This window comes from Gossypium hirsutum, chromosome A05 (genome assembly GCF_007990345.1).
Source record: "Gossypium hirsutum isolate 1008001.06 chromosome A05, Gossypium_hirsutum_v2.1, whole genome shotgun sequence".
Taxonomy (NCBI): domain Eukaryota; kingdom Viridiplantae; phylum Streptophyta; class Magnoliopsida; order Malvales; family Malvaceae; genus Gossypium; species Gossypium hirsutum.
The window spans coordinates 2,412,752-2,436,595 of record NC_053428.1 but is presented as its reverse complement, the minus strand read 5'-3'; the positions used below and the strand labels follow the sequence as shown (position 1 = coordinate 2,436,595).

General features: G+C 35.8%; 4 protein-coding genes across 6 annotated transcripts; 1 reads left to right on the top strand and 3 right to left on the bottom strand.

Annotated features, from left to right (window-relative positions):
• Nucleotides 1-2,330: 2,330 nt before the first annotated feature.
• Nucleotides 2,331-3,851, bottom strand: LOC121229226 (uncharacterized). The gene is made up of 5 exons (XM_041112834.1): nucleotides 3,537-3,851; nucleotides 3,159-3,353; nucleotides 3,000-3,084; nucleotides 2,757-2,831; nucleotides 2,331-2,503 (listed from the first exon to the last, which is right to left on the bottom strand). The coding sequence occupies exons 1-5, from the start codon at nucleotides 3,790-3,792 to the stop codon at nucleotides 2,401-2,403; spliced, it is 714 nt and encodes a 237-aa protein (XP_040968768.1). The 5' UTR covers nucleotides 3,793-3,851; the 3' UTR covers nucleotides 2,331-2,400.
• Nucleotides 3,852-4,796: 945 nt separating this feature from the next.
• Nucleotides 4,797-10,158, top strand: LOC107958761 (subtilisin-like protease SBT6.1). Of its 3 annotated transcripts, none has more exons than XM_041112830.1 (10): nucleotides 4,797-5,686; nucleotides 5,787-5,915; nucleotides 6,043-6,195; nucleotides 6,487-6,603; nucleotides 7,009-7,193; nucleotides 7,588-7,851; nucleotides 8,009-9,080; nucleotides 9,180-9,677; nucleotides 9,764-9,824; nucleotides 9,901-10,158. In XM_041112830.1, the coding sequence occupies exons 1-10, from the start codon at nucleotides 5,600-5,602 to the stop codon at nucleotides 9,987-9,989; spliced, it is 2,655 nt and encodes an 884-aa protein (XP_040968764.1). In that variant the 5' UTR covers nucleotides 4,797-5,599; the 3' UTR covers nucleotides 9,990-10,158. The 3 variants fall into 3 exon arrangements, with proteins under 3 accessions (XP_040968764.1, XP_016750106.2, XP_040968765.1); XM_016894617.2 differs by having other exon boundaries at nucleotides 5,482-5,686; nucleotides 6,036-6,195; XM_041112831.1 differs by lacking the exons at nucleotides 4,797-5,686; nucleotides 5,787-5,915 and having other exon boundaries at nucleotides 6,477-6,603.
• A 1,800-nt stretch (nucleotides 10,159-11,958) lies between these two features.
• On the bottom strand, nucleotides 11,959-15,257 carry LOC107958762 (proline-rich receptor-like protein kinase PERK1). Its single transcript, XM_016894618.2, has 8 exons — nucleotides 14,424-15,257; nucleotides 13,596-14,147; nucleotides 13,422-13,508; nucleotides 13,262-13,332; nucleotides 13,076-13,152; nucleotides 12,838-12,979; nucleotides 12,582-12,740; nucleotides 11,959-12,494 (listed from the first exon to the last, which is right to left on the bottom strand). Exons 1-8 carry the CDS (start codon nucleotides 14,968-14,970, stop codon nucleotides 12,180-12,182), a joined length of 1,950 nt encoding a protein of 649 aa, XP_016750107.2. The 5' UTR covers nucleotides 14,971-15,257; the 3' UTR covers nucleotides 11,959-12,179.
• Nucleotides 15,258-20,020: 4,763 nt separating this feature from the next.
• On the bottom strand, nucleotides 20,021-23,622 carry LOC107958763 (probable chlorophyll(ide) b reductase NYC1, chloroplastic). Its single transcript, XM_016894619.2, has 10 exons — nucleotides 23,061-23,622; nucleotides 22,870-22,948; nucleotides 22,664-22,799; nucleotides 22,468-22,542; nucleotides 22,164-22,356; nucleotides 21,765-21,833; nucleotides 21,304-21,443; nucleotides 21,046-21,168; nucleotides 20,689-20,881; nucleotides 20,021-20,555 (listed from the first exon to the last, which is right to left on the bottom strand). The coding sequence occupies exons 1-10, from the start codon at nucleotides 23,418-23,420 to the stop codon at nucleotides 20,370-20,372; spliced, it is 1,554 nt and encodes a 517-aa protein (XP_016750108.2). The 5' UTR covers nucleotides 23,421-23,622; the 3' UTR covers nucleotides 20,021-20,369.
• Between the last annotated feature and the right edge of the window lie 222 nt (nucleotides 23,623-23,844).

Below are 23,844 nucleotides of genomic sequence, written 5' to 3'. Positions count from 1 at the left end.
TAGGAAAGGGAGGTCAGTTGTGATTTCTGCCCCCATTTTTGTGTTTCCATTAATTTCTCTTACTCGATATATATTTGTCAAGTTACAACTGAATAATACTCATGTACTTTTGAAAGATAAATGAAACAACCCTAAAATGCCAACTGGGTTTAGATGTGTAAAACTTTCTACAATCAAAATTGAATGATGCTAACTTAAAACACAAAGATGTATGTGTAAAGTGTCAAATCCTATAATATGAACTCTTCCAGCCTTTTAGAGTAAAAATGGCTTCCTCCAAGTACCCGGGCATATTGAAATTACAGACCTGGTGAAACTTAAATTACCATGACTACAGAAAGAACTGTGTCCTCTCCAGTGTACCTTGGTTGATACAGTAGAAGCCTCATGCAAGGCATGTTTAAGCCAACTCTGAGACACGAATAAAGAATTAGTGGAGAAGGTTCTGCATGAAATGATTGTCAATAGGCTTAAAAGAGAATTAAAAACGGAAAGAAATGCATAAGATATCATATCAAAGGAGTGTTTAACATACCGGGATGCTTAGTAGCCGTCCATGATCATCAACCAGTAAAGGATGCTTTTTCTTGCTGCAACTGGGATGGATTTCAGTGATTAAGAGCTACTTTGCTGACAACTTGAATATCCAGCATGTTATCTTACCGTTAATGGAAGTCTTGTCGCTTCAAAATTATTGAATGGGCCACTTTGTCAACTCGCTAGATAGAGCCAATCGGCATCAATCATGGTACGTACCTTGGCTACCATTTCATCCTCATTTACACAGCAGCAATGACAATCCCTTCATATGAAAGAGAAAGAGGTTCCCCACGAAACCAATTGCTACTGATTTCCTTGCTTAGTTTCCATGGATATGAATCGGTTCATAAGTAGCATGTTTGCCCTGGGAGGGTGTCACTCAGAAAGCAGCAATTGTCAGTTCCCTGCTTTGACTCACACCCAGATGCAACTTCATCAGTTTTAGACTTAAAATGACTGACTTCCTCCTTGCAATGAATAATGTTTCTTAGTGATTCACTGTAACATCTAATCTCCGGGCTTATCAGTACTGACTGAGATCTCAGTCCAAAAACTGCGCTTGGATGAATCGGTGACCAGGTTATATTAGAATATGATCTCCCATTGCTATAATTGTTCCAGCTATCTGAAAAGCAATGCTTTTCTTCTACATTAGAAATGTGCGAAATGATTCTGCATTTGAAGGCAGAGGACAATAAACAGAGCAGCAGACGAGAGCTTCGAAGCCCTTAATCCAGGAGCCGGACAATGTAGCAACCAGCAGCAGTCAGAGAAATCTAAAAATTATTTTTTTTAAAAAAAGAAGAAAAGAATACAATCAAGAAATTTGCACTTGCAAAGAGAAAAGAAAAACTAAATAATTGCACGAGAAGCGCAACTACAAGTTTAGTGAAAGTTCCACCTTGCATGGATGGTACGTATGTATTGCACAGAATTTTGAAGTACTGCCTCTGATTGGCTCTGCTTTGTGAAACAACTGACAGTTACAGAAATGAATTAATTGAAACATGAAATTCCTCTAAAAATTAGAGATATCGTAATGGTTTAATACTGTAAACCAATTAATAAATTTAGACAGACATATATCCTCAATTTTGATGGATTAAGTGTCTTTAAATTGATAACTGCATAACTTGCTGAAAATTATATCTAATAATTTGCTTGTATTATACAAAGTAAATTTAATGTAACAACAAAACTTCCAAACATCAAGGTGCTTACATCCATTACGGTAATGACTGCTTCATTAACTGTTACAATTTGATCAACATAGATGCGTGTTCTCGACAGCAGAAATAACTGCTTGTAGCTCAGAATTAAAGGTACCTGGAAAAGAGTCGTTATTCCAAAATATGAAGTCTAAATATTATTGCTCCAGGAAGAGTGTGAATGCAAAGTACTAATACAAAGGGTTGACAATGTAGATCTTATACGAACTCAAACTTTGGCAACTTAGCAGCAAGATCAGTAGGAGAACCATTGTATATAACATCAAGTTAAAAGTTAAAGCAAAAAGACTGTTATGAATAATACATCAAACTGTCCCATCTATCGGTACTCACCTGATAACAAATTTCCCAATGATGCCCTAATTCTATTCCGAGCAAATAATGGACTTCGATTTGTTGGATCTTCAACCCAATCCGGTTACTCCCTTGACATATCTATTAAAGAAAAGACTTAGAAAAAGGACTTACTTAGAGCTCATAAGAATACTAGTAAGAGAGCATATAATGAAAACTGGGCAAAGGCATGATAGATCACTTTTATTGCTATTCCTTATCACTAACCTTGTACATGTCTTCTTTGAAAATCAAGCAGAGGCCGCACTAGAAGAACACTATGATTTTCCAATCATTGTTACAAAATTTGTATGAGAGGAAAACACTTGAGATGTGAATGCCATGCCAGCAAGTCCAAGGACCCCACTATCACGAGATGATCTAAGAATGAATAACTCAGCCTGCATGTGGAACGAAATTAGTACATCTAGTGTCCTGTTTGTTCGTTCATGTTCAATCAATTCAGAGAGGAACTTCACAAAAAATAGTTAATTGATTCTTATAAGTAAATAAATTGAATATGCAGCTTTTATACTTTAATAAACACACACACACACACACACACAATATATATATATCTAAGGCTTAATACAAGTTTTTGTATCTTCCAAGCATGCATATGGAAGTGGTGAAGCAAATAGTATTGGTAAGAACCTGGTCATCTGCATGATGAGCAACAAGCAAAACACTGATCTGGTTTGCATACAAACATCTTGAAATATTTTATACCTGAAATTCGAGCACAATAATAGAAAGAGAATGAGACTCTAACCAAATGGTTATCCTTACCAAGCCCAACCGTAACTATAAACTATAAAGCATCCTTGCTCGAAAATGAAAGCACTATTAGCAGAGTAGCAAGCATTTCAAACAAACTTCAAAAGAGAAACAAACAACCTCATGTCTCGAGCAGATTCTTGCAAGTGACCTTGCTTAGGCTTGCCATTCAACCAATCACAGCGGACAATCTTGCATCTGATTCCTACACAAAACTCATGTTAGCCATCCAAATATAAATCAAAAACTCGAAATTTCACTGATAAACTAAAAATATACCGATTTCTGAAACCCGATTTCCCACTAAACTTGCTTCATCTTTGCTTTCTGAACGTAGCCCATGATCAACAATTATTGCTAAAAGACCATCAATGAATTTGCCACTGTTGTCAACTCCATATAGGCCTTCAGTTTTCCAACTAGCAGCTAGAACACACAAAGCCATGCTATCCGGTCCCCCGGATACACCTAGAGCTAAAAACACAAACCCAGAACTAAAATCAATGATTTACTAATTTGCACGACCAAATTATCTTCTTCTTTTTTCCATCTTAAAAAAAGATGAGACATAGAATTGTCTTTAGTAAAAGGCCTCCTTATATCTTTTCTCGAGAAACAAACAGAAACCCAACAAGAGAACAGCAAAAAGAAGCTAACCAATACTGTTGTGGTGTTTGATTCCAGCCATGGCCATTCGCCTGGAGAAAGCTTCATTGTACTTAGCCATATCTACTAAGTTTAGCGTTTGGGAGTTAACGCAATGACAAAAGACGCGCGCTGAAGGTATATTATGGGGTCCATAACAGGGGCGATGGTGGCGGTGGGGCTTGAACCATAATTTGGGATACGAGAGGAAAAAGGAAAGCTTGGCGATGGTTCTGGTTTGTGAACAGAGGACAAGGCCTCGCGCCATCTGAACGATTGAAGCACTGCGGCGTGCGCTGCCGGTGTTCGACCTTGTGAAACCAAGTCCTCTTTGGTACGTTATATTAGGGTAAATTACACCTAAAGTCACTAAACGATTTGATCACTTACAAAATTGTCACTAAACTATTCGAATATTTCATTTAAGTCACTGAAATAAAAACTTTCAAATAGTATAAGAACCATTTTATAAATTTATAAAGTTAAGTGATCAAAATATAAACTTATTAATAAATTAATGACCTTTAATATAATTTACCCTTATACTTACTCAAGTCAAGCTAAACTTTGCTATTTATTTATTTAATATTATCCTCGAAACTTAACTACTTTAACTATTTTAACATGTTTGTGGGACTTTGAGTTTTGATCTTGTCACAATTTCATATTATGCCATTTCAAATTTTTTCGAAGTAACTTTTCCTAATTATATATATATACAATGATTACGTCATATAATTACAAAAGTATACAGAATTACACTTTAAAATATTAAGGTAAATTAAGAAAATTAGAAAAAAAATTAAAAATTAAAATAATTAACTCGACACCAATTTAAATTAATAACATCACAATAATAAAAATTAAATTTATTTTTTAATTTTAATATCGTACATATTTTATATATAATTATTATTAATTTAAGTCATACATTATATAATTATAATAAGTTTTTTTAAATACATATTTATAATTTATATTTATACTTTTATACGATAGGCAATAAAATTTTAATATATTCTATTTATACTTGTCATCACCCTTGTCTATTAAATATTTTCGTTTAAAATAATCATGATATTTATTCAGCTTGAACCGTCCTTCGAAGGTATTAGAAAAACTAAAACTGGATAAACAAATGTGACCGCCTTAGGGACCAATCAAAGCATGAACCGTTTGAAACCTTTTAATACGATGCTTGACTCCGGCCCAAATTAGGCCCGGACTAGTAGACACATATACGGTCAAGTTTAAGGTCGGGCCTTTAGTGACATCCGTCTCCTCCTCCACTCTGTTTCCCTCTGCCAACAAATCGAAGACTTCCCTCGGCTCAGAAAAGATATTGGACTTTGTGCTTTCTGTGGTTCGAAAGCTTTCATTAGTTTCTTTTGCTTAATTTCCTTGTCCTACTTTCTTGAAATGTAGAAAAGAAGAAAAAAAAAAAGGTCACGTGGCAATCACTCTGATGGCTGATTAACTATTACTTGTTGATAGGAGGTTAGCTTTAAATTGACGAGGTTGTCGGAAGCTGAAGATGCAACAACTCCCACTCAAGCTTAACCGAAGAAGGCAGAGAGTTATCTCTTCCTCTTCTCTCTATCTGATGAGGCATTTCCCGCCAATGCATTCCGCCACACCATGCTCTCTGCTCATCTTCGTTTCCTCTCAAATCATCCCTTTTCATTCTTCTTCTCCCTTTCCCTTTCCATTTCATCTCTCTTTCCGTTCATCCCCAAACCTAACCCTAACCTCTGATCGAACCCAACCCCAAGCTTCCCGTGCCAACTACATCGTTCGGTTCATCGATTACAAACCGGCGTCCGAACACCGTTCGTACTTAGAATCCAGCCTCCGATCCGAAGGGTGGGAGTGGATCCAGAGAAATAACCCCGCTGCTAAGTTCCCCACGGATTTTGGGTTGCTTTCGGTCAGGGATTCGGTAAAGAATCCGTCATGAGGAGATTGAAAGGCTGGGATTTGTTAAAGATGTCAACGTTGATTTGAGCTATAGTAGGGGTATCCTTAGTGGTGCTTTTGAGAATGGGCGAAAACGACCAGGGAAAATTTTTACTTCGATGTCGTTTAGTGAAAAAGAGAAACATTTCCACCATTCTGGTTTAAGTAATTCCTCACTGAATTGGAGTCGTCATCTTTTGATGCAGGTAAACATTTTAATTCGATTAACTAAATTTCCCATAGCCAAATTTATGAGAATTTAAACGAGGGAGGAAAGTTATGGAATTTCTTATTTTGATCTCGCAGAGATCTCAAGTTACTTCCTTGTTCGGAGCGGATGCTCTTTGGAGAAAAGGGTATACCGGTGCTAAAGTCAAAATGGCTATTTTCGACACTGGAATACGTGCTGATCATCCTCACTTCCGAAACATTAAGGTACATCAGTAGTGGGAAAATGAAGTTAGTTGAACTTTTGTTGGTGTGAAATTATTTTCTTATTGAAAATGACTTGTTGGTCTTCAATAGGGAGTTCTGATATTCACTCTTGCGAGTAAGTTTTCAGGAACGAACTAATTGGACCAATGAGGATACTTTGAATGATAATCTTGGACATGGGACCTTTGTGGCTGGTGTTATTGCTGGTGAGGACGCAGAATGTCTTGGCTTTGCACCAGATACTGAAATTTATGCTTTCCGTGTTTTTACTGATGCACAGGTAACACAAGTTGGTGTTGGATATTTTGTTTGTTTTTGTATTTTGATTGGATGTTGCACCAGGCCTTTGCAAATCTCACCCTTTTTGTTGTTGATTTCCTTTATATTTGATCCATTTGAAAATTCCTAGCATGCACTACAGAAATTGGAAGCTCTTTTGAACTGTTCATTACTATAATTAGAAGATATATATCATACAGTATATCCATCAACCTAAGGACTTTCCCTTTAACATTTGTTATTCTATAAAATTTGGCTGGATTATGAGAATTTTGCTCTCAGCTTATTGCAGGTATCATATACATCTTGGTTCCTTGATGCTTTCAACTATGCTATTGCAATCAACATGGATGTGCTAAACTTGAGCATAGGTGGACCTGATTACTTGGATCTCCCATTTGTAGAGAAGGTATGATTCCCATGGCCTGTGGTTTATTGGTGTTTATTTGTCAAGCATCATTAATAATTTTGTTTCAAAACTGCAAAATTGTCTAAGTTTGGTTGTAGTGGCATGTGGAAATGCTTCAATCATAATGCATTCACTTGCTTCCCACAGGCTTCTTGGCCTCTCTTAAATCCCATGAACCATGCTATGATCATTCAAATTCATGAGTTGACTTCCTCTTTCAGTATTTTGCATTTTGAAGAAGTTTGCTAGCTTTCTTTGGACATTTATTTCCAAATATGGAAGGATTAGCCTGTGAAGTTACCCACTCTGCTGTTGAAACTTCCACATTCAGTTTTGCATGCTTATCCTTACATACAATGGAGCTGAACGTTTTTGGTTAATGCTTGCTGCTTTATGGTTCTCCAGGTTTGGGAAATAACAGCCAATAATATTATTATGGTATCAGCCATTGGAAATGATGGGCCATTGTATGGCACTTTAAACAACCCAGCAGACCAAAGTGATGTTATTGGTGTTGGTGGAATTGATTATAGTGATCACATAGCCTCATTTTCATCACGTGGCATGAGTACTTGGGAGATTCCTCATGGGTAGCGTATTGCTCTATTCTACGATATTAAGTGTTCTTCACTATGTTCAAAACATACTCTTCTAGCCATAATCATTTTCATTTTAAGAAAAAAAAAGGGGCTAGGATGCCTCTCCTGGCAAGTTTATTTTGGTTGGGGGTGTAATGGTGACAGTGAAACTTAAAATATATTTCATTTTGGAGTAGTCACTTATTAATTTAACTACTGTACTACACTTTTTCTCTAAAGGTGTTGAGGTCTTGTTATCAGCCCCTTCTTTTTAGTGTTGATCGTATGAAGGCTTTAAATTATTTTCAATTTCATGTAGTTTATGATATTCCATGTGTAACTCCCTTATTAAGCAAGCTTTATTGTCCTGATCATGAATATTAAACTTGTTTGATTGTCTTTGCAGTTATGGTCGTGTCAAACCAGATATTGTGGCATATGGGCGGGAAATTATGGGATCCAAGATCAGTACTGGTTGTAAACAATTATCAGGCACTAGTGTGGCAAGTCCTGTGGTTGCTGGTGTTGTATGCCTGCTTGTTAGTATCATTCCTGAGAACAAAAGAAAGGAGATTCTAAATCCTGCAAGCATGAAACAAGCTTTGGTTGAGGGTGCTGCTAAGCTTGTTGGTCCTAACATGTATGAGCAGGGTGCAGGGAGAGTAGATCTGTAAGTTCACCCAATAACAGTTCTTCTCCTTTTAACATTCAGAATTATTTCTTTTAGATCTACATATTTTTTAAGTTATTAGTCTGTCCGATATTTTTATTCTATTTACATTTCCATTTTCAGTAGAAGCAGCTATGATTATTTCTTATTTTGTCAGATTAGAATCATTTGAAATTTTGAAGAGCTATCAACCTCGCGCAAGCATCTTCCCTAGCATTCTTGATTACACAAATTGTCCATATACCTGGCCCTTTTGTCGTCAAGCACTCTATTCTGGGGCTATGCCTGTGATATTTAATGCTACTATTCTGAATGGGATGGGTGTCATTGGATATGTTCAGAGTCCGCCAACATGGCATCCTTCAACTGAGGAAGGGAATCTTCTACGCATTCACTTTACTTATTCAGAAGTTATCTGGCCTTGGACTGGTTACTTAGCACTGCACATGCAAATTAAGGAAGAAGGTGCACATTTTTCTGGTGTGATTGAGGGCAATGTAACTGTTAGAGTTTACAGTCCTCCTGCCCAAGGGGAGAAAACTGCTAGAACTAGTACTTGTGTGCTTCAGTTGAAATTGAATGTGGTTCCAACCCCACCGCGATCAAAACGTATTTTGTGGGATCAGTTTCACAGTATTAAATATCCTCCTGGATATATTCCAAGAGACTCATTGGATGTGCGTAATGACATTCTTGATTGGCATGGAGATCACCTGCATACAAATTTTCACATTATGTTCAACATGTTACGAGATGCTGGCTATTATGTTGAGACGCTTGGTTCTCCTTTTACATGCTTTGATGCTAGCAACTATGGGACACTTTTGCTGGTTGATCTTGAGGATGAGTACTTTCAAGAAGAGATTGAAAAGCTCAGGGATGATGTTATTAATACTGGGTTGGGGTTGGCTGTGTTTGCTGAGTGGTATAATATGGACACAATGGTTAAAATGAGATTTTTTGATGACAACACAAGGAGCTGGTGGACACCGGTAACCGGAGGTGCAAATATTCCTGCACTAAATGATCTTTTGGAACCATTTGGGATTGCTTTTGGGGATAAGATTCTGAATGGTGACTTTTCTATTGATGGTGAGCATAGTCGATATGCATCTGGAACAGATATAGTGAGGTTCCCAAGAGATGGGTATATTCACAGCTTTCCTTTTTTGGATAGCTCAGAAAGTGGGGCCACTCAGAATGTGCTACTGAATTCGGGCATGAACAAGGTGATTAGACATAGATGTTCCCTTTTTGGAGGATTCATGGACCTTATTTCAGCACAATGAAATTTTTTATCTTTTTAATCATCTATTTGGCATATGCAGGCAGACTCCCCTATCCTTGGCCTGTTAGATGCTGGTGAAGGTCGCATAGCTGTATATGGAGACTCGAATTGCCTGGACAGCAGCCATATGGTTACTAACTGCTATTGGCTTCTAAGAAAAATATTGGATTTCACTGGTTCAAACATTAAAGATCCAGTGCTTTTCTCAGAGTCTGCAAAGCAAGATGTGCCGCTGTATGAAGATGACAACCGCCTACCATCTCGAAGAACTGATGTAAATTACACCCTGTATTCTACTGTCACAGGGAAGGATTTAATCTGTCGAAGTGATTCTAGATTTGAAGTGTGGGGAACTAAAGGATACAATTTACATGTTAGGGGAAGGAACAAAATAATGCCAGGTCATCATGTTATTGACTTGGGGAGAGGCTTAAATTCCACTTTCGGTTCTTCCAGATCAAGGCGTCCCAAGTTCACAAAGAAAACGAAAGGTGATTCTCTGGGAAACAGGTACTTTGGTCTCCTGTACAGAGATGAGGTAAGAAGCAGACAACTCGGTTTTAACTCGTTAGTTCTCTTCATTCGTTAAACTTTAACACTGAAGAAGATACCTCATGTTTTCAGCTGGATGTGCCTGAACTAGTTGCAAGTCATTGGGTTGTACCAGCAATAGTAGCAGTTACAGGTTTGTGAATGTCATATATGTATATAAGCATTTTTGTTTAAGTGTCCTTGATCAATGTCCCCTACTGTTTCTTCAGGCTTTGTACTTATTTTGAGCATTTGGCGGATTCATCATAAACGGCGGAGGCAAAGGCGATCTGCCTCTGGTCGGTTGGCCAACCTATAGTGTTAACGAGGATGGAATTTTTGAAGCAATTTTTTTTTTTGAAACTCTTTACAATTTTTACTGGTGTACTGTTATAGATTTGAAAGTTTTGACAGCGGCAGAACAAGAGTTAATTTTGAATTCATGTATGTAGATCAGTAGCAATAATATTGGTTAGCAAGTAGGAAAACCAAGCTTCTATATAGTGCTAATTGGTCTTCATATTATTAATCTCCAGTTTTAGGAGTGAAGTTTTCAGACTTTAACAAGATAACCCCTTTTTATTCCCGAAATTTTATTAATTAAAAACAAGTTTAAAAAAATATATTAATTTTATTTTTTTATTTTGTTTTCTTTTACCTTTGCAAAAACTGAGTAAATTACAAAAATAGTTACCCACTTATTAGTAAAACGCTTTTTTGGTCATCCAACTACTGTAGTTACAAACTGGTCATTCTATTTGATTTTTTTTATTTTACCATTGGTCATTAAATTATTATCAGAAAGATAATTTGATCAATTTTAAAATAACTATAACAATGATTATATAGTGTCAATTTAATTTTAATTTTAAAAAAAATAACATTCAATTTTATTTACTTTTTATTAAATTTATCAAAGGATTAGACAGATGGGCCTGATTCATATAAGTTTTATGGTTAATTCCAGCTTAAATTACTAATTAATAATAAAATACAAGTTATACGGATCAAAGCAAATCAAATTCAAACTTGAATGGCACATGGGTGCACCTCTGGTAATGCCAATCAAACGGTTGTAACAACTAAAAGATATAAACACCAACAGCCAGGTTTTTAATTAGTAATAAAGTGACTTTTGTTGATAAGCCCTTTAAATTGTCATTTTTAATTTCTCTGTGTTTTCCCTGTGTCACCAAAATCCAAGTATTCTAAGCTGCTGCAACTTGCTAGCTTTTTAAGGTTGGCAATGAATTGGAATTGGATCAACTTCACCTTATACCTCTCACAGAAAATATATAACCTAAATTATTCACTTAAATTTTGCTATTAGTCTTTATATTTTATAAAAATTATGAATTTAATTCATATATTAGTCATTTCTAATCTCTGTACTTTTCAAATTATAAAATTCCGGCCATCATGAAATAATAATTATTAAATTCATTAAGTTCTGTTGTGGTAAATATATTATCATGTATAAAATCATGTCACCTTGTAATTTCTACATATTATTCACTAAAAAACCAGTTAATAGATTAATCTTTATCATTTGTGTCAAGATTGAAATTTCAAATTTTGAAAAGTATAGAGACTTTGAATAATACAATTGGAGAATATGGACTAAATGTATAATTGTACACATAGTACAAGACTAGTAGTTGAATTTAACCGCATTTATACTAAAATTTCAAAATTCGAAAAGTGTAAAAACTAAAATTGACCAATTCAAAAAACACAAGGATTAAAATTAATTAAATTAAAATACCAAGGACTAAATGCAAGACATTGACAAAATACAAAAACTAAAAGTAGAATTTTACCATTTTATTATATCTCTTGGGTCTTGGCAACTCAGCTTCTTCACAGGTAAGGTTAGTTGGAGGTAGGCGCAGCCACCCAGCAGTCTGAACCCAAAGAAGAGAGAGGACGACACCCCAGAATGAGCTGTTTAATGTTCCCACATTTTTTGTCATTTTCGATGATTACGTTTTGTATTGCGGTTGACCGTTATCTCGTTTTGTAATGCTTATAAAAAGGCAGCCAGCTCTGCATGTGACTGAATCAATTAAAGCCCCCCACCCTCAGCTAAGCTTTTCAATTTTTTTCAAAGATGTAAGAATGTTCCCACGTGCTGGCCACCGTCACCGATTATCTTTAGTCTTAAGCTTTCCTTCACCTCACGTTCAAAAAGCACACGCTTGAGTTGAACAACGACGTGACACCATCAACTGAATCTAACCCATTTCTACTCATGTTCTAATAAAATGAAAAATCAATCTCAATGTATGTATCCATTATTTACTATGTGGATTAATAAATAAATACAAATTGATAATAACAATTAAAAAAAACCAGTAATTTCAAAGATTAGAGGGATAATAAAAGAATGTGTTATCTCACGAAAAAAAAAAGCCCTTGCCAGTTTTTGGAATCAAAGTCTTAATAGTATGAAAATGGAGGACTAGGGATGGGATCTTTACAAAAGGGAATGAACAAGGCCGATTTATCGTTAAGAGGTTGAATTTCCGCTGAATCCATAGCTATTCCTCTTCATCTTTCCCATCTCCATTTCGCGGGTGGTTTGGCCTTCATTGCTTGAGCCGGAAGGATATAAACCGTATTCACTGGTTGGTTCACTGTACTCGCTACTAGCGCCGAATTCTTGCGTACCCAATGCCATCTTCCTGAACTTTTTCATATCTTCATTGTATTGGCTGGTGTCGTAGTCTGAGCTTCCATAAGAGCTGTAGACACCGCTCTGGCCGGGTCTCATTCCTTCGTTAAGATCAGACAATGATGCATCTCCTTCTAAAGCACGGACTATCTGCTCGGTTATAACTTGTGGGGTCAGAGTCTAATAAATAAAGAATGTAACAGAGACGGATGAGCGTTGGAATTTGAAAAGAACTACCTGGCTCATCCGCGGTCTACGTCTTGCTGAATGTCGTACACAAGCTGCAGCACAAGCAACCATGCGAGTCATCTCGTTGTGGTTATATTCTTTTTGTAACTTTGGATCAACCAGACCATCAAAGTTTCCATCCAAAGCTCTTGTGAGCAAAGGCCTAGCCTGCAATGCCGAACCAGATTTACTTTTAACTAAATATTCTAAGAAATTTAAATCTATGTAAAGTAAACCATCATATGGACCGAAGTAATAAACTTACCCAATCCACCAAACTGTCATCCATAAAAGAAGAGCCAACCGGTCTGTGACCGGTAATCAACTCCAAAAGCATGACCCCGAAGGAGAAAACATCTGATTTATCAGTGAGCTTTCCACTTGAAGCATACTCAGGGGCTAAATACCTGGAGATAGTGCGAATTGTGAGGAAAAACAACTAAAAAATTTTAATCACATATAAGCAACGTGCCAAGTAACAAGAATGCAGGATGCCTTCTTACCCGAAAGTACCCATCACCCTGGTGGAGACGTGCGTGTTGACATCGGAAGCAATTTTCGCTAGTCCAAAATCAGCAACCTGAAAACAAAATTACCATCCATTATACCAATATGTTGAGGCCACAAAATTACAGCCAAAAATTCACATTCAAAACTACGATATGGGAGTGTTCAAATGAAATCAATACCTTTGCTTCAAACTTGAAATCCAACAGAATATTAGCGGCCTTAATATCACGGTGAATGATCTTAGGATGACCTGAAAAGCATTAATAATCGTTACCACAAAGTAAAAGATTAAAATTCTCTCTAAATAGTGAGCACATAAGTGAGAGTCGGAGAACACACAATCTTCATGAAGATATGCCAGTCCTTTTGCAGATCCTAAAGCAATTTTCATCCTTGTCGGCCAATCCATGGTCAGTCGCCCCTTCCCTGAAATTGGCATTCTCCATCATATCACTTAAACAAATGAATCAACAACATTGAATACCAATAACTATAGTTCAATGACAAACTTACCATGCAAGTGAAACTCCAAGGTGTTGTTTGGAACAAACTCATAAACAAGCATTCTTATTGTCCCAGAAATACAGTATCCGACCAATGAGACGAGATGTTTGTGATGGACGCGGCTAATGATCTCAACTTCAGCCTGAAATTCTCTCTCGCCTTGCCCACTTCCAGCCTTGAGTTGCTTTACTGCTACTTCCTTCCCATTAGGGAGAACTCCTTTGTGTACGTACCCAAAACCACCTTGTCCAAGAAGGTTAACTTCCGAGAAGCCATCCGTTGCTCTCGCTAATTCTTCATAGCTAAAAGTGCTTTTCGAGAAACCTAAGGAAATACCAGGTGACGGAGGCGGAAGCGGGTTTTCAGAACCTGAATAATTAGAGCCAGAACCTCCACTGCTGCTAATGAAAGGTGGAGGAGGTGTAGAAGATTGTCCTGGAGATGGAGGTCGCCATGCTGTAACTGGTGGAGGAGACGGCTTTGGAGCCACAGCACCAAATTGCTCCACACGCGGAGGAGGATTTTGTTGCCACCGGTACTGCTGGCCACCATACGGATCATCTGGAATTCAAGTAAGAAATCGAAAAAGTTCAATTAGTCAAAGAATTGATCATACGAAAGCCAAATACAAAGTTCTCTGTATTGAAAGCCACAAAACGGTGCTTTTTACAAGTAAAATCATGCAAAAAGATTTTAAATTTCCATCCTTCTAATGCACAACCAAAAGGAAGTAAACAAACCCAATTTTCTTGTTTAAAAACAGTAACAGATTCAATAAAAAGAATACCCCAACACTAAATTAGCATTGTTATTCAAAATACGGGAAAAAGATCTGACCTTTGGGTCCAGGAGGCGGAGGAGGCATGTAGTAACTTTCCTCATCTCTTCTTCTTCTCTTCTTCTTACAACATAAAAACAACAAACCCAAAACCAACAATATCGCCACTCCCCCTATTGCTACCCCCACTATGAGCCCCGTCGGCGTCTCATTACTGGAATCAGAAGGAGGCGGAGGAGGAGATGGAGTCCCGGAATTCCTCGGAGGCGGTGGTGGAGATGCAGTACCGGGACTCCTCGGTGGCGGCGGCGGAGATGGTGTTGATGAGGAAGGCGGCGGAGGGGAAGGATTTGAGGATGATGGGGGTGGAGATTCAGTGGCCGGAGGAGGTGGAGAGGCAGAGGATGAAGGCGGAGGTGATGAGGTGGAAGGAGGAGGAGGGGATGGAGTGGTAGAAGGAGGAGGAGCTGATGGGGTAACGGGTGGTGGGGAAGGAGTAGTAGTAGGCGGCGGAGTCGAGGCAGCTGGTGGAGGCGGGGATGTAGTATTGGTTGCTGGCGGTGGTGATGTTGGGGCTGGAGTAGCCCCTGGCGGTGCCGATGACATTGTTCTCTCTAAAACAAGGACAAATAAAAATAAAAACTTTATTGGGTTTTTGGTTAAAGAAAAAGAGTGAATGTTTAAGCAAGGATTTAAGAGAGAAACGGATCAAAAGAAAAAGAAAAAAAAAAGGAAATTAATTGAGGTGGTGAGAATTGAAGAAAACGATTTGGTGTAGTAAGGTTACAAAGTTTGAACGCAGTAGAATAAGAAGTAGCAGTAGTTGTTTAGCACATGCAGGTGGCCCCGCCCCCGCCCTGCCGTTCTCGCTGGGCTTGGAATTGGATTGGGAACCTTTTACAATATAAAATGAAAACCAAAATACTCGTGCTTTTTCTCTTCGCAATGCTACGCTGTCCAGTTTAGGACAAAGAGCTGTTTAGTGGGTCCCCCCTTTAAGTTTTTCGCGACTGACCCGCGGTTTATCTTCCTTTCAATACTCCTTAATTTAGATTTCTTTTGGGTAAACTTCACGCTTAGCCATTCAACTATTATTTAATTTCTTTTTTAGTCATTTAATTATAACAAATTACAAAATAGTCATCTATCTATTCAATTTTTTTTATCACTGACCGTTAAACGACCAACACAAAATATATTTAACTCTTAACACCAAAAAAAATTAAACTCTCAATATTTACGGATTGTGTAATTTGACTTTTTTTACAATTTTACTTTTTTTTGTAATCCATTTCCGACATTGTCCCTACATTTGATTCAATGGAAAAATAAACAGTAACAAGAATAAGAAAAAAATGACCCAAATTTTGAAAAGTAGTCAATTCAATTGTTTGAAAACAAAAAATACTCACTTCGTGAATTCAATCCAATTGTAAGTCTAGCAGCTTAATTTTTTTTATTTTTGATTTATTTTATCAAAGGTGATTAACTCAAACTAACAAAAAAATTTAATTATCATCGAGAGATATCAATTTTTTAGTCATTTGAATTATAATGAAATCAATGCAGTTGAGGATTGTCAAGCCTAATAATAAACAAAACTTTAAAAAATCATTTTATTTCTAATTTACATATTATGTATTAAATTATATTTTTCATGTGAAAAATAGGATAAAATTGTAATGTATAACCAATAAGGCCTGAAATGGTAAAAAATAAGATTTAATTAACATAATATGTAAATATTGAGAGTTAAATTTAATAGTAGGTAACTAGAAAAGAAAGAAATCAAATAATTAGTAACTATTTTATAACTTTCCATAGTTAAGCAATAAAAATTTTTTTTACTGATAATTGGGTTTCTGGCAGTGTAATTTTCCCATTTCTTTTTTATTTTTGGAAGTTTATAAGTATGATTTTTTTTACGCACCGTTTCAGATTTTTCGTTGATCGGACCTTATTTTTACTGATTCTTCCATAAGGGTGTTTTTTTTGTGTGTGTGTGTGTGAAGTTATTAATTCAACGTTCAATTTAGTTGGTAGGGCTTTTGTATGAATAGTTTACAATAAATCCGAATCCGCCTTCACTAAATTTCAGTTTGAAGGAAAACTCAAAAACATTTTCTTTTTGCAAAAAAAAAAAAAAAAAGACTCGAATTGGTCTAATTGGGTGTATTCAAATGATTTCTCTTTTGAACGAAACGAACGTAGTATTCCAATGATTTATTAGCTTTTTATCATTTTAAAATTCATCTCACACCAATGGAAGAGAGTGCAAATATGGTCTATATCTGAAATTTCGCATCGTGACTTAAAAATTGAAATAATATTTATATAAATAATTATTGTATAGAGGACCACCATTCAAAGTTTAATTGACGTGAAAAACTGGTAGGTTAACAACTAAATTGAATAACCCAAGTTTTGCCTGGCAGTAAATATTTTTAAATAAGGTAATATAATTTTTTTTATTCTTAACTTGATTTTGGTATTTTTATATGTTTCTCACTTTGTAATTTCATTATTCAATTTTAAAAATATAAAAGTTTGATAACGAGGCACTCTTTGAAAATTAAAATTTTATATAAATTTTTAAGTAATAATGTGGTATATTCGCAAAGTATTACATTTGGTTTTTTAATAACCAATTTGATGGTCGAATATGTCAAATTATCAATTCTCGATTCAACTAGTTCGTTCAGTTCAACTACTAAATCAATAATAATTAAATAAATAATTAAAATTTCATCTAAAAAAAGTTAAAAACAATTTTCTTTTATTAAATCGGTTCAACTGTTATTTTTGTCCTATTTTTTATTTTTACTAACTTCAACAGGAAGGAACCAAAATGAAAAAAATACAATTATTAAGATCAACTTAAATTTATCAACCAAATTTGGCAGCGTTGATGGTTCCAAAGAAGAAAGGACAAAGGGTGCAACGCAACGTTTTAGAGATGGATTCTAAAGCAACCAATTGGCAGAACCATTGCATGCAACTAACATCGTAACCTTTACATATTTACTTTATTATATATTAATAGAACTTACATCCACACATGATTCGAGAATTTATATCATGTCGTCACAATAAAAAAATTTCAAGGTTATTTATTTTCATTTTAAAACCGAGATAACGGTTCAGTTCATTAATAGATTGTAGACTTTGTCAGTACATCAAATGTACCATAATTTTATTTTTGTGAATTGATTATAAATACTGTACTTAAAATTAAAATTCATAGTAAATAATAAACGTGTTAAATTTTTTTAAAGTAAATTGAGTGATTGTGTGATACAAAATAAAAAAATTTGTATTTAATCCTCAACATGCCCGTTAATAGTAAATTTCATTTGTTTTTTATTATTTAATAGTATCAAATTTTTAGGTTATAGTTAAGTTAAAAAAAACTTTAAAAGAATAGAAAAAAGATCATTAAAATGTGATAAATTTCTTTTTACTGATTTTTTGAATCTCATCGTAAGATATGTACGGAGCATCTATAAAATGTGGGAGTACGTTGCATTCGAAATTCTACATCTCTAAACATCAATGAGAGCTAAGTGGTGATGATGATGTGATTCGATATGTATTGCATGCATGAAACATCACTGGCAGCAAGTTATTTCATTATTTTTTGTCCAAATATTGTTTTCTTTTTTCATACTTATATTGTTATTAGAGAAGTAGGTAAAAATATAAGGAAGATTATTATGCTAAGAGTCGGATTACATCTAGTATTTTTTATTTTAAAAATGGATAAATTAATCTCTATACATTAGTTCAAAGGAAAAAACTAGTCACTCTGTTAAAAATTCCATCAATTTCTACTAATAAAAGTTGATATTCATACATTAGAATAAGGTATACATGGCACACGATGTGTAACTTTTTGGTTATTCTATTAGTCATGTTAGTTTTTAATAGAAAAAATAAATAAAATTTTTAACCGATTTAATGAATAAAGATTAATTTTACTTATTTTTTGTAAAAGAGTAAAATATAATTTAACTCATAATACATAAATCATATAAAATTTTACCATAAATCGATTGCGTTTTCTTTATGAAAAAGTAAATGAGATGTTTGACATTTTTTTAGCCAGAAAAAAAAAGAAAGAAGAGATATTATACTTAGACGTAATGAAATATTATTATACCATAATAGTTAAATAAGAAAGGACAAAAAAGGGTAAGACGAATATTATTATTAAATTTGATTAGAAAATTGCAATATCATTTTGAAGATTGATAGATAAAATTATGAAGAGTAAGTCAAGAGTTAAGTATATAAATCTACTACCATTACTACTATATTTGTTTGAGTTCACATTTGAAACGTATTTGAAGTGATAGTTGTGACTCCAAGTAAAAGGCAAAACCAGCTGGAAACCAACAGCTAATTTAATTAATTTCAACATTTCGGGATGGGGACATGTTTCCTAATAATCATAATAATTAATCAAATAATTTTCGTAATCTAATTTGCCCTTTTCGGATTCCAGACTTTCAGCATTACTTACCAAATATATTATTTCCTCCGCTTCCTTTTTTTCCCACTACAGTTTTTACACCTAATATTGGGATGTCTCGGTCCAATAAAATTAACTTTTTTTTATTGTTAAATAGATTAATTTAGCCTCTATACTATTTAACATTTAATTTAATCGTTTTTCCTATAATAGAGGACTTTTCAGATTGCAAAAGCTGCCGGCAAATTAGTAGGTGTGGCGATGGGGGGGGATGTATTCAGTGTTCAACGGCGCATGCGAGGTAAGGAGAAGCTGCAAGGCTTGAGCTTAATTGTAGGGACTCGACGAATGTTTGACTTGACTATATCAATCTTTTTTAAATCTAGAATGCCTGCTGAGTGCCAGCCCTGTTATATTAGTTCAACGATAGTGGAGAACAAATCACAAAGGGAAAAAAAATAAACACTATATACTCAAAAGACTCTTCAATTGCCAGACCCTAAAATACAAAATCCCAATTGATTATTGACTCATTATATTTTTCTTCTAATTGAAGGTCGTGCCCGGCGTGACGGCAATTAAGCATGATGCTGATATATTCTATAAAGTTAAGTTTTGAAAAAATTATCATCTCTTTTTATTCGTAGTTTGAAGGGTCAATTATTGAGGTCTGTGAATACGCTTCATCCTCCAAATTTGTGATGGAAAAGAACACGGGTGGTATTTGTAACCTCTTAAAGGGGTTAGAGAAGGGTAAAATTGGGAGGTTATTCTTTTTCTTTTCATAATTAGTGGCATGACATTCGTTTCTCTTACTAATGTCTTTATGCTAAAGCAAATCTTTATGGATTCCCGTCCGTTACAAATTGCAACCGTTACCTGTTGGCATCACCACCAGGTAATTTTAGCTAATCAAGTTTAATTGGACTATAATATTCTGGAATGTTATACCAAGCCTATAACATTTAAAAATGGAAATAATGAAAATGTTCGACACGGATTTTAATTAAACTCAGATGATTCCTTCGGCTATATATGACTGCATTTCAGCCACAGTTGTCTTCCAAATGGTTTGCGTAAATGGGTATTGATACAGCTAATAGGAAGAATGTTACCGCGTAGGTTGTTATGTTAGCATTTCCAAGCATCATCGAGAAAAAATGGTCGTGGTCGGGATCATCGACATTTTTGGAAGGACCCAAATTTCATTACAGTATCGGTCATTACATGAATACATGTTACAAGTCTAGGAATAAAGAATGCTTCAATGAAAATCTTAAATGTCTGTCTATGTTGCTATTTTCAGAAGTATAAGATCTTGTCTCAGCCAGTTCTTGTATATACATGCAAATAGAAATATGTAGGCTTACTTCTTTGATGACTGATATTTCCAATGATGAAAAGACGACCATAAAATGGCTGGTTTAGTCTTTAGAATCTTATCATATGTAACTTCAATCATACTTGCCCCCTTGACTGAGAGGAATGCTTATAATGTAGTCTTTGATGGCTTTGATGTTCTGTGAAGTTGGTCTCAGGTGCCGGGCAACGTACTGCTCGTGCTAGAAAGGATAATGAAGGCACAAACAACTGAAAGTGAGAACACAGATACCCAGGTATTTTCTGTGTACATTTCCATTGCATCCGTAAATGAGAATCGAGTGCGGTTTTCAGCCCAGTTTCGGATTCGGTCTGCCTCTGCTGCATATAATGCCCTTCCCTGCATAAACATATTCTCATATCATTAACGAAAGCAGGCTTTAGATGTAAGGTGGCATCTCTAAAGTTCGGATTCTCAGTTATAACAATCGCAACTATGTAACAAATGTTTTCCCCAGAGAATCGAAGATTACCTGTTCATCGAACCAGCGACCTTGTCGCAACCAGGCAGTGATTAAAGCCAATAGTATCCGAGGTGGGGTCAAGTAGTTGATGGCCTTTCCTGCTCCCTTCACAACCCGCATTCGGGGAACTAGACTTCGAGCAACAGTCTCCGGAAGCTCACAAATGAGATTAAACATTTGTTTATTTTTCAAGGTTGACCCACTGCCAAAAGTGCAAAACAAATATTCAACAACGATAACAAATTTATTCGCCGTGTCATTCAAGTTTTACATAGCCAAATGCTCAATTTTAACATTCAAAATTTGTGAGCAAGCCAACACGCATGAAAGCGACTGCTTTACAAAAGTCAGGATTATCCAACATACCTTAAGAGAAGATCTGTAAGGACCATGCCCGGAGATGCAGTATGTACTCCTACTTTAGAACGTTTGCACTCCTTCAAAAGTGAAGCATGAAGCTGTCTGAGGCCACACTTTGTTGATCCGTATCTGTAAAAAGAGTAATCATCAATATTAACTACTGAAAACTTCAAAACATTACGAAAATTTGAGATCCGTTGTTGATAAGTAGCAGCCCACCACAAGCAAAAGAACTAACTACAGTGTAAGGTAATGAAAACTTACACAGCAGTCAAAGGAGTGCTAGATCCCCCAGAGCCTGCACCATCCATGTTAAATATATGCCCTCCCTTTGGCTGGTTTTTCATGATGCGCATGGCTTCCCGAGTGCAGAGAATAGAACCAACAAGATTTGTTGAGACAATCTACCACATAATCAGCAAGTCAGGGACAAGGTACTGTCATCTTGTTAATCATATACTAAAAACCATTGCAACCAATAGCTATCGGAGTTAATGCATCTGAATTATATCGTGTTTCATCAATGAATTACACCGAGAGAAATTCAATTACTAGTTGGCTATTGGCTCTTAGCTTTGTTACAGACGCTAGTTACAGGCAGAGGCAACCAAGACGATGATAAATGTAAGGACCTGGTATAATCCAGTATTCTAAGAGGCTTGCATTATTGAAATGGTAAAACATGGAAATGCTCGAGTAACATATCTATAAAAAAAATTAAATACCTGCTTAATATCTTCATCACTGAACTGTAGTAATGGTCTAAAACCTTTGTTAGTGCCAGCATTATTTATCTGTAGGAGAAAACCAAATCAGAGTAACACATTAAGCACACGAGTAGACAGTATCATCATAATCAATAGGAAATGACCATTTGCGAGGACCTCTTTGCTTGCAGGTCCAAGAATTAACTTCAATAATATCACCATGCATGATTTTATCACATTTCTTAAGGCTAAGAGTCAATTCATAATAAACATAAGGTCGTTCAACTTCACTGAAAATTTTACCTAACATCATTCCCCTGAAAGCATCAACAAGCTAATATGACACTACAGTGCATCTCCATGCAAGAGAGTGACAGGAGGAGGGAAAAATATACAAACACCAAGCATATAACTCACCCAAATGTCGATAGAACCAAGTTCACTGACGGCAAAGTTGGCCAATTTTTCGACATCATTGGCTTCACAAACATCACATGCTATGCCAACCACTTTTGCTCGTTCCAGATTCTTGCTAGATAAGCCACCAGCAGTCATACCTTCCTTCAGGTTTTCCTCGAGTTCTTTGACAGTCATATCAACAGATTCGGGACTGTCTCGACAGGATCCAATAAGAAAAGGTCGATGTGAGAACTACAGTCATATAAAAAAAATGGAATATAAAGCATCATAAACAATGGTTAATTTAGATTTCGTACTCCACCTGCGAGAAGCAACAACAACACGATCTCCTGAAAGAAGGTATTCCCGAGCAAGCGCTTTTCCCAAACCCCTTGTGCTATAAACCAGGCCAGTCAAAAACACAACCCAACAAAAAGGGTAAGTTCTCTGTATCATAGATCCATTAGCAACATATATCTGTCTAAAACCGAACACCGATTGCAGATTATATATTGTACCTTCCAGTTATAACAACATTTCTTGGACCAGCTCGACAATGTTCATCTAGAACCATATTAGCTCCAATCATGGTTCCAATGATAATCCCCCCAACCCAGCTATACCAAATCAATGTATTCATCTGACTATCTCCACCTATAAAAATCGTAGTTTTAGAGATGGATCATTAAAATCAATTCAAACATCTACAAGTAAATTGGCTAACCTGACAGCTGAAAACCTGTCAAGAGAATCACTCCAGTGCTCATCATGGTCACAATATATCTTCCTATTTGCATAGCAATCTGGTTCAAAGATAGCTCATATAATTTAAACATGCATAAACTACTAATTATGGAGCATAATAAAGAACATGAATTATAAAGAACAAAGAGAAATTCAATCCATTAAACTCACCAAGGAGAAAACTTCTTCAACTTTAGCCACAGCTTTTTCGTATTCATCTTGAGATTGAGAACCAAATTTACTAACCCCAAAAACAGCTGATTTCAAAGATTTCCAAAACCCATCTCCTTTTTCCGTCCAAATCCCGAGCTTTCTTTCACTTTCCATCTCTTTATCTTCCACTTCCCCTCCATCTCCTCCCCTAAACGACCGACACTTTTGAACGTACGCCCCACGACGGTTTCTAGTTAGAACGGGTAACCCTACAAAACAACCACGTTTAACTTTAAACCAGCTCCGTTTCTGTTCCTTGAAACAAAAGTGTTGGTCTTTCTGGAAAGTACACAAGTGAAGCTTTGTCACTGCCGCCATTTATGTAAGAGATTCGAACTAAATAAACTGTATGTTTTCAGTTCCCCAACTTTACTGGAAACGAAGAAATAGAAAATATCTTTTATTTCTCTCCTAATTATCCAAATTATTCTATTATTTACATCAAATCTTTTTAGTTATTTATACACGTTATAAATAATTTAAAAAAAATCGGAGAGAGAATTGAAGCGGACCTTACCTTAGGTGGAGGAATGTGATGACCACACGTTAAAGAAACGTAATCTGCTGCACTTTTGGCCGAAACGTGGCGTTGTGGGTCGGTATCTGCCTGTCGTTTTGCTACAATGTTAGGAAGCCATCGAAGGAGGGTGACGCTTCTACGCCTTGTATTTTAAGGCTTATTCGTTTTGGGTCTTAGCCTTTGGGCAGTTGGGTTTTGGGGGTTCTTACGTAATCTAAACGG

Excerpts from the sequence above, each read along its gene's own strand:
- LOC121229226 (XM_041112834.1), bottom strand. The coding sequence starts at position 3,792 with ATGGCGCGAGGCCTTGTCCTCTGTTCACAAACCAGAACCATCGCCAAG. Across the intron at positions 2,832-2,999 it reads GAATCTGCTCGAGACATGAG|GTATAAAATATTTCAAGATG; the intron begins GTTGTTTGTTTC and ends CTCGAATTTCAG. Across the intron at positions 2,504-2,756 it reads CTCATCATGCAGATGACCAG|GCTGAGTTATTCATTCTTAG; the intron begins GTTCTTACCAAT and ends TTCCACATGCAG.
- LOC107958761 (XM_041112830.1), top strand. The coding sequence starts at position 5,600 with ATGTCGTTTAGTGAAAAAGAGAAACATTTCCACCATTCTGGTTTAAGT. Across the intron at positions 5,687-5,786 it reads GTCGTCATCTTTTGATGCAG|AGATCTCAAGTTACTTCCTT; the intron begins GTAAACATTTTA and ends TTGATCTCGCAG. Across the intron at positions 7,194-7,587 it reads ACTTGGGAGATTCCTCATGG|TTATGGTCGTGTCAAACCAG; the intron begins GTAGCGTATTGC and ends TTGTCTTTGCAG.
- LOC107958762 (XM_016894618.2), bottom strand. The coding sequence starts at position 14,970 with ATGTCATCGGCACCGCCAGGGGCTACTCCAGCCCCAACATCACCACCG. Across the intron at positions 14,148-14,423 it reads TCCGCCTCCTGGACCCAAAG|ATGATCCGTATGGTGGCCAG; the intron begins GTCAGATCTTTT and ends CTTGAATTCCAG. Across the intron at positions 12,495-12,581 it reads GTAGACCGCGGATGAGCCAG|ATAGTCCGTGCTTTAGAAGG; the intron begins GTAGTTCTTTTC and ends ATAACCGAGCAG.
- LOC107958763 (XM_016894619.2), bottom strand. The coding sequence starts at position 23,420 with ATGGCGGCAGTGACAAAGCTTCACTTGTGTACTTTCCAGAAAGACCAA. Across the intron at positions 21,444-21,764 it reads GTGATGAAGATATTAAGCAG|ATTGTCTCAACAAATCTTGT; the intron begins GTATTTAATTTT and ends ATTATGTGGTAG. Across the intron at positions 20,882-21,045 it reads CTTACAGATCTTCTCTTAAG|TGGGTCAACCTTGAAAAATA; the intron begins GTATGTTGGATA and ends CACTTTTGGCAG.